This window comes from Polypterus senegalus, chromosome 8 (assembly GCF_016835505.1).
Source record: "Polypterus senegalus isolate Bchr_013 chromosome 8, ASM1683550v1, whole genome shotgun sequence".
In the NCBI taxonomy this organism is placed as follows: Eukaryota; Metazoa; Chordata; class Cladistia; order Polypteriformes; family Polypteridae; genus Polypterus; species Polypterus senegalus.
Genome location: NC_053161.1, coordinates 178,988,435 through 178,998,205, shown reverse-complemented (window position 1 = coordinate 178,998,205; position 9,771 = coordinate 178,988,435). Strand labels below are relative to the sequence as shown.

Here is a 9,771-nt window from a genome sequence, read left to right as displayed (position 1 = left end):
GCTTCCAACAGATGATGCCATGGGTCGCCAGATGTGCACAGAAATGGCTAGTTTCAAATTATAAATACATTCACAAGGTAAACCTCTTACAAGACATGATATTCTCTCTGTTATCAGTTCAGTTTATGACGCCTTTGGACTTTTAGCACCAGCTATTCTGCCCGTAAAGCCCAATTTAAGAAGTAGAAAATGAAGCACATTCAGAAATGGAAAAAATGGATGGATGACTTACAGTTACCGGTAAACTATGTGATATCGCGTGTAGTAGGAATGGGGCCCAATCTACACTCTGGATATCTGGTATATCATGATTTGAGCAGGATCAGAGGAGAGAAGAGACCCAGGCCAAAATCAAAAGGTGAAAGGAGCAAATTAATTACAAGAATGCTGTACAACAGGAGTATTTAACTAAAACCTAAAGAGGTCCAATTAGAGAAAATTTCTTGAGGCAACGGTCTGGAAGATCATGTTGTCTAACTATTTAGTATCATATACGAGTACTTAAGTAGTCTAGTAGTGGTATCAGCATCTGCATGTAATCAATTACCAGACTTTCAAATCAAATGAGTTCAGTACAATTCAAAAACTTTTTGGCAATATTTAATGTCACGTAACACAGAACTGAACATGTATGTATGACTGCAGATATGTATAATGTTCCGTCACAGTATATAATGTTCTTAAATTTACTAAATAAAAGTAGGGCTGCATTTCAAAATAAAAGAAAATAAATAAAATGTGAAAATTGTGCATGTTTAAATAAAGTGCTTAACTTCAGAAAAATAAAATAAATGGAGAAAAAGTTTGAATTTCCCCTTTTCTGTTTCACATCTTGACTCAACAGTCTCAACCAATTTTACAGATAATAAATCTCAACACATCTTAACAATTAATGACTAGTGGACTGCTCATATTGGGCTCTGAGACTAATTATTTTCTGTGATCTCACTTCGGATTTCAGTGGGTATGTTTGTTCGAAACCTTCATGTTTCATCTCATAATGTCGTTTCACATTGGCACTTTTAACAAGTGCCACGGTTTCTGAACATATGAGACACACTGGTTTAGTGCTCCCAGTGGGAAGTATGAACAGAAAGGAGTTTGTCCATTCTGGATTAAATGCCCAATTTTCGCTGTCCACTTTCCTTTTTTTGGAGAGCGCCATTTGTTCCTTATTTTTCTGTCACTTTCTCCGTCTCCCCCATCTTTTCTTTTTCCAGTGCAGTCGTCTGTATCTCTCACTTTCTTCGGATTATTTTTCCCATTGTTTTTTCTACATGTATCGCTATCTTTCTTTTTCTTTCTACCGTCTCTCTTCCTTGCCTCTAACTCTCTCATCTGTCTGCGCTGTAAAGTAAAGCAATGGTCACAACCTAGAATCCACAGACTTGATTGGCTGAGTGGTATCACGTGAAATGGCTTAACGCACATACAATTGGTCTGTGCATTTCTTCATCCACAAAACATTACCGTAAAGACTACAAAAGCTGCGCTGGTTAAAACAGAAGCGCCCCATCAGGTTTTAAATCATAACCTTCTGTTTTGGCTGTAAGTCTGGGTTCGTATGAGACATCTTCTGCTGCCTGTTCGTGACCTCTGCTGTACAACAACAAAAACGAGCAGTGTCAGGCAGGCTTTGATTCATAGTCCTTCAGAGCTGACACTTCAAAAAAAAAAAATAATAGAAAAACAAAGACAAAAACAAATTACTGTGTATTCAGAGTATGCACAATGCATTCCAATAATCGTCCAAACAAAAAACTACACACACAAAAAGGTAAAGACAATCTTCCTTCTTGAAACGGTCTCAGGAAGTGCCACAAAACAGAAAAAAAAATCAAGTTTGTGTGTACAAAAAGCAAAACAAGTTTACCAATTCCAAAAAGAAAACTGTCGCAAAACCAACTATGTAAATATACCTCCACCAAAACTATCAATCGGAGAATGATAGATGTATATATGGAGATATATAGATATAGATATAAAAGTAAGTAGATGTGTTAAACTTGCATGGTTTAATAAAGGTAGTCTGCATAAATACACTACTTTACAGATATCAGTAAAGTTGCTTATGGCACCATAATATATCTTCCACTGACTAACAAAAAGTAAAAAATGACTGTTCATTTTTAATAGGGTGGCACCACTGAACCATGTCTAAATTCCAAGACTAGAGCTCACAGTTGCCATTGTGGAAGTCAAAATAGACAGGATGCTAAAAAGTGAACTTCAAATACCCCTTCCATAATCTGCATTTTGGACTAATAGCAAACACTATGTTAAAATACATTTCATATGAAAACACGGGGTTCAGGACTTTTGCTGGCAAGAGAGTCACAATGATATTTACAACCTTCACAATGGACATACGTCACGTGCCATAAATCCAGCAGATCAAGTGTCAAGATGGCTGAGCACAGAAAGTGTCATCAAAAGCAAAACTTTTTTCTTATTGAAGACAGAACAAGAGTAGCTAAGAAGACCAAACCAAATGAACTGTCACTGAAGGAAATCCAGAGATTAAAATCTGAGCAGCTAACTTTACAAGTGCAGAAGAAACCACTGATCACCGACCTGGTAAATAATCTAATAACCTACTAGTCAGAATGTCCCTGTAAAAAAAAAGTGGAGTCCAAATTTAAGAAATACTAGTGAAGTTAAAGGATGAAAGAAAGACATTTTATCTTGAAGTCAGTCAATCTGAAAGTCACCAGAAAAACAAAAAGTGCTCATCACAGAGCATATGATGAAAGAAGACGCAGCAGAATTCTAAAAACTTTGGACAGATACAGTTACAGTAACAATGTTGATATTTTTGTAAAAAAAAAAAAAAAGAAAAAGAAAATCTCTTTCAAATCTAACAACTTAAGTCTGTCCTGAAGTGTCAATGTGTAGTTGAATCACGGCTTTTTATTCCATGTCTCTCAAATGCTGACTTCAATAAAGCTGCCACAATTGAATTAATAAAATTACAACACACTCACTTCTTGTTGACTCACCTCAGTGTCTCTAATTTGCAGTTTTCACTCTTTAGCCCCTCACACAGCTGATCCACTCCTGAATCCTCCAGGTTGTTGTCGCTCAGGTTGAGTTCAGTCAGTCGTGAGTGTGGAGAACAAAGAGCAGAGGTGAGAACTGAGCAACATCTGGAGGTGAGATGACAATCAGATAACCTGTAAAGATGAAAAAAGACAATGGCAACATAACAAATGACGGAGACTGACTGACAGTAACAATTCTGATGCTTATATTTAAAAAAAAAATTAAAAAAAAAACACAACAGCAAATATGTCTCAAATGTGATAACACTGGCTAGACAGCAGTCTGGACCTGAAGTCACCACTTACGCATTTTATTCCATTTCTCTTTAATGCTTACATCCATAAAGCTGCAAGAATTCAATTCATTAAGACACACACGCACTCACCTCAGTTTCTCTAATTTGCAGTTTTCACTCCTCATCCCCTTACACAGCTCAATCACTCCTGAATCCTCCAGGTCATTGTTACTCAGGTCCAGCTCAGTAAGACGTGACCGAGGAGCAGAGAGAGCGGAGTAGAGAGCTGAACAACAGTCAGAGGTGAGATCACATGAGGTCATCCTGTACAGATAAAGAGAGAGGAGGTGAAGATCACAGGGAGTTACATTCAGACAGACAGTTCTTATGAGAGTTCCCGGGTCTGAACATATTAGATGGCAGAGGAAGCCCACAGTTTAAAATATCTTTAATGAAACAGGTGGGCAGCACAACTTAACAAGGACATTTAATAAAAGACAATAAACAAAACCAGTCAGACAGCACACATATTATTAATTCCCTAATTCAGTTCCAGAGGTGTGAAGCAACAAAGCACAACTGCTCTGTTGCTTTACTTAAGTACATTTTTCAGTTAATTGCACTTTACTTGAGTACATTTTATTCACAGTTTGTTTTACTTTTACTCCACTACATTTTAGTCGTATAGCAGACTTTTTACTCTGTTACATTTTCCAGCATGTCGTCGTTACTTGTTACACAGACCAAGCTCATAAAAGAGACCATTCAGGCGTGTTGTCAGCTCAGGTTCAAGTTCAGCGTTGCTCAGGCACAGCCAATAGAATGCCTTATATCATTTCATAATTAAAGTGCCATTGCACGCTTTACACTGCTTATTCATTCCAATGCGTCCCACTTATTGTTGAGACATGGAAATTGGATGTGCATTTTCCCCACGGTCATATTTGAACACTTCACTCCAAGTTGAAAACTGCACAGGTGATTAGTATGTAACTCAGTGCCTACTATGCTCACTGGAATCTAAAGAAATGTCTGCCTTCATGAATTTACCTTTAAATTTAAAGAAACATGTTGAGGTGAGTGCTTTTTAAATTGTCTTATACGGGGCCCCTGAAGTCCTAAAAGGCGGTGGTGTCTTTTAAATCTTGTGCAAACAAAAACTTAAGGGCACTAGTAACATCTTCAGACCACAATTACTGTATACTTTAAATTATGCAAAAAATATCCATATGTAACGCTCAAGATATTGTGGCAGTGCAAATTCTTACAAGCCCAACTGCTGAAACACTAGCATGAGCCTGGCCACTAAAGTCGCTGATTAACTGGAGAAGACAGACTCGGGTTCGAGTGAGATCTCATGTCCCAAGGGGAGTCAGAGGAGTGTCCCTGATCCTTTGTAACGGCCGACACTCTCTTGCCAACCGGCAGCTACACCACCAAGATCTGTGGCCTTGGCAAGCTGAGGACATTAGAGCCGACAAGCAGTACTTCTTCCAAATAAACTTCCCCAATTGATGATCAAAGATAAGCCAAAAGACAAACAATATGTAAAATAATAAAGTGAGTATACATTAAAAAAAAAAAAGAAATGAAACAGATTCCAAGCAATATATATATCAAATAGTCCCGACCTAACACTCAACCCCAAAAGAGACCGGCAGAATGTAATAATAAAAAGATGCAGCAAAAAGTTAATTTACAACACGAACCCTCCCTTGACCCCACACTGAACATGAAATCAATGAGACACACAGAAAACACGAAAACACACATAAAAGTCCAGAAGATTAAGCAGAAAATTAATGTTTGTGAACTTTATTCAGCTGGAAAAAGTGTCTGATGGCAATTATATACGGATGAAAATGATGGCTGCTCCTCTTCCCAAACAACAAGAAACAGTCTCACCATGCTTATCCTCAATACATCGGCATAGTCCAGAACTCCGGAGTTTTGCATTGCAAAGCTGAAGTTGTCAGGCATTGAACATGGCAAGTAGAAAAAGATGTAAATGACGTGGATCACTGATTTCTCCTGACTCTGTAATGAAGTGTCGGTATGGTAGAAAATGGGATATTTTTTTTTTCTTTTTGTCCTCCTGTTTAACACTAGAATTACCAAAGCCTATGAAAAAACTTGTAAACCTGGCCCACCTGAAATCCCTTTGCACCTCTCTGTCAGCATCTTTTGTCTTGTAAATGCGCCAATAAAGACACGCAGCAAGCAGCCTGCTATGTCAATTTTAATTACGAACTATGACACACTCCTAATAGTTGGCGACTTTAATTTTCATATAGATAATCAGTGTGATCTAAAAGTAAAAGAATTTATGAACCTCCTGGATTCTTTTGATTTGAGACAGCTCGTTAATCAGCCTACACATAAAGCAGGTCATACGTTAGACTTAGTGATTATGAAAGGACTAAATGTTGATATAAAGCAGGTCATTGATATTGGTCTATCAGACCATTTTCTTCTACTTTTTAATATAGAAATAATGATAAAAACACCATGAGAAGCATATTGTTAAAAAATGCTTATTTGACGCAGCAGCAGCTTTAAAACTTACAAACATTCTAAGCAGTCAGTCCGTTTATAGTGCCAACTATAATAGCGAGGATAATGTAAATAGTAAGGTGGAAAGATTTAATACTAAAGTGAGAGCTGCTGTTGACATAGTTGCACCTGAAAAGACAGTGAAAAAATCTTCTAGCATTGTTATACCATGGAAGACCCAAAGAGTGTCTGATTTAAAGAGAACATGCCATAGAGCTGAGCGTAAATGGAGGAAAACTAAACTAACTATCCACTATGAAATATTAAAAGTTAAAATAACAGAATACAATAACACTGTCCGTCTTGAGAGGCGCTGCTATTTCTCTAATATTATAAATAACAATGCTAGTAATCCCAGAGTCTTATTTTCAACAATTGATCACCTACTAAACCCAGGTAGCTCAAAGGAATGCCTCCTAAGTACTTCCAGTAAAACCTGTGAGGCTATTGCTGTATTTTTCAATCAAAAAATTAATGATATTAGAAATAACATAGTATATCCCTCCAACACTAAGGATCCTCCTAAACCCCAGCATCCTGTAATAAACAAATTAAACTTTTTCACTAGGATAGATTTACCTGATTTACAAAAAACTAATCTCTCAATTAAAACCCTCCACCTGCGTCCTTGACCCGATACCAAGGTTTTTCAAAGAAGTATCAGGCGTGCTAATTGATAATGTTCTTGACATAGTAAATTTGTCACTAGATACGGGGGTCTTCCCAGACTGTTGTAGTTAAACCCCTACTTAAGAAACATAATCTCGACCCCTCGGCTCTTGAAAATTTTAGACCCATCTCTAACCTGCCTTTCTTAAGTAAAGTTCTGGAGAAGGCAGTCATTATGCAGTTAAATGACCACCTAAATAAACATGCTATTCTTGATAAATTTCAGTCAGGTTTTAGAACAAATCACAGCACAGAAACTGCACTTGTTAAAGTAGTAAATGACTTGCGGGTAAATGCAGACAGAGGCCATTTATCTGTTTTCATCCTCTTCGATCCAAGTGCTGCATTTGTCACCATTGATCACAATATTCTTAGAAATCGCCTTAGTCAATGGGTGGGCCTCTCTGGCAGTGTCTTAAATTGGTTTGAATCCTACCTGACAGGGAGAAAATTTTTGTTAGTTGTGGTAATTACAACTCAAAGACACATGATATCCGATATGGTGTTCCACAAGGCTCTATCCTGGGTCCGCTGTTATTCTCAATCTACATGCTTCCGTTAGGTCAGATTATCTCAGGGCACAACGTGAGCTACCACAGCTATGCTGATGACACACAGCTGTACTTATCAATAGCTCCTGATGACTCCGACTCTCTCGATTCACTAACACAATGTATCTCAGAATGGATGAATAGTAATTTTCTCAAGTTAAATAAAGAGAAAACTGAAATCTTAGTGATTGGCAATAATGGATACAATGAGGCTATTAGAAATAAACTGGATACATTAGGATTAAAAGTCAAGACGGAGGTAAAAAGCTTAGGGTAATTGTTGACTGTAATCTGAATTTTAAATCGCATATTAATCAGATCACTAGGACAGCATTTTTTTTCACTTAAGAAACATAAGTAAAGTTAGACCTCTTATATCTCTGAAAGATGCTGAGAAATTAGTTCACGCGTTTGTTTTCAGTCGACTAGATTACTGTAACGCACTCCTCTCAGGACTATACAAAAAAGACATAAATCGTTTGCAACGAGTGCAGAATGCAGCTGCTAAAATCCTAACTAGGAAAAGAAAATCCGAGCACATTTCTCCAGTTTTGATGTCACTACACTGGTTACCTGTTTCATTCAAGATTGACTTTAAAATTCTGCTTATGGTTTATAAAGCCTTAAATAATCTCGCCCCATCTTATATATTGGAATGTCTGACACCTTATATTCCAAATCGTAACCTCAGATCTTCAAATGAGTGTCTCCTTAGAATTCCAAGAACAAAACTTAAAAGTGGGGGAAGGATACAGAAAGCTGTCCCAGAGAATAAAGCTGTCTGTTTCCACAGTTAGGAACATATTGAGAAAATGGAAGACCGCAGGCTCAGTTCAAGTTAAGGCTCGAAGTGGCAGACCAAGAAAGATTTTGGATAGACAGAAGCGATGAATGGTGAGAACAGTCAGAGTCAACCCACAGACCAGCACCAAAGACCTACAACATCATCTTGCAGCAGATGGAGTCACTGTGCATCGTTCAACCATTCGCGCACTTTACACAAGGAGATGCTGTATGTGAGAGTGATGCAGAGGAAGCCTTTTCTCCACCCACAGCACAAACAGAGCCGCTTGAGGTATGCTCAAGCACATTTGGACAAGCCAGCTTCATTTTGGAATAAGGTGCTGTGGACTGATGAAACTAAAATGGAGTTATTTAGGCATAACAAGGGGCGTTATGCATGGAGGAAAAAGAACACAGCATTCCAAGAAAAACACCTGCTACCTACAGTAAAATATGGTGGTGGTTCCATCATGCTGTGGGGCTGTGTGGCCAGTGCAGGGACTGGGAATCTTGTCAAAGTTGAGGGACGCATGGATTCCACTCAGTATCAGCAGATTCTGGAGACCAATGTCCAGGAATCAGTGACAAAGCTGAAGCTGCGCCGGGGCTGGATCTTTCAACAAGACAACGACCCGAAACACTGCTCAAAATCCACTAAGACATTCATGCAGAGGAACAAGTACAGCGTTCTGGAATTGCCATCTCAGTCCCCAGACCTGAATAGAACTGAAAATCTGTGGTGTGAGTTAAAGAGAGCTGTCCATGCTCGGAAGCCATCAAACCTGAATGAACTAGAGATGTTTTGTAAAGAGGAATGGTCCAAAATACCTTCAACCACAATCCAGACTCTCATTGGAACCTACAGGAAGCGTTTAGAGGCTGTCATTTCTGCAAAAGGCGGATCTACTAAATATTGATTTCATTTCTTTTTTGTGGTGCCCAATCAAAAAAACAGTTTTAAAGGATTGCAGCTTATATTGCATATCTGCAGAGACTGTCTGAAAATTACCACTGTCACACTTCCCTTGTACATATCCTGTGCAACTCTTACGTGCTTCTCTGCCACTCCCGACTTCCTCATACAATACCACAGCTCCTCTCCTCTGGATAAAAACTCCACTGCCATCTCTCCTAAACACCTCCATGCTTCCACAGGTATGTCATCTGGACCAACGGCCTTTCTATTCTTCATCCTTTTCATAGCTGTCCTTACTTCCTCCTTGTTAATCCGCTGCACTTCCTGATTCACTATCTCCACATCATCCAACCTTCTTTTTCTCATTCTGTTCATCAGCCTATCAAAGTACTCTTTCCATCTGCTCAACACACTCTCCTCACTTGTGAGAACGTTTCCATCTTTATCCTTTATCACTCTAACCTGATGCTCGGCCTCTCTCTGTAGCCCGCTGGTCCTTTTCTCCCTCCTTACTGTCCAACCTCTCATACAACTCATCATACGCCTTTTCTATAGCCTTCATCACCTCTCTCTTCACCTTGCCCCTTATATCCTTGTAGTCTTGTCTACTTTCTGCATCTCTCTGACTTTCCCACTTCTTCACCATCCTCTTCCTCTGTATACTCTCCAGTATTATATTACTGTTTTAATGTACCCTCATTATAATCAGCATGTCATTTAATAAAGATATTTCTTTATATTCTCAAGACATACTGGGCACATGATTTATATTACTTTCTAAAAAAATATTAATATGACCACTGTATACGTAAAAATAACTGAGCACTCATATGTAATAACTTTAATTTTTACAGCACACATGATGTCATTGACAGATGACAACTGTTCTATGGAGGGCAACGGCACAATGGCAGCCCTCCTCAGACTGGCACTTGACTTATAAGATGAGCCATGGCACGTTATATGCTGACTTCATTAAAAAAAAGTGTTTCTTTTCCAGTGAAATTGTTAAACAAGATATT

At 38.4% G+C, this 9,771-nt stretch overlaps 1 protein-coding gene across 2 annotated transcripts in view; it reads right to left on the bottom strand.

Moving 5' to 3' along the window:
* Positions 1–757: 757 nt before the first annotated feature.
* LOC120533502 (NACHT, LRR and PYD domains-containing protein 3-like) overlaps positions 758–9,771 on the bottom strand; it is a 44,368-nt gene continuing 35,354 nt past the window's right edge. The window contains exons 6-8 of one of the 2 annotated variants that reach the window (XM_039760409.1): positions 3,428–3,601; positions 2,985–3,173; positions 758–1,663 (exon numbers count right to left, since the gene is read on the bottom strand). In XM_039760409.1, coding sequence (XP_039616343.1) covers positions 2,996–3,173; positions 3,428–3,601 — 352 coding nt within the window. In that variant the 3' untranslated portion in view covers positions 758–1,663; positions 2,985–2,995. The remainder of the gene's footprint in view (positions 1,664–2,984; positions 3,174–3,427; positions 3,602–9,771) is intronic. The other variant, XM_039760408.1, reaches the window with a different exon arrangement.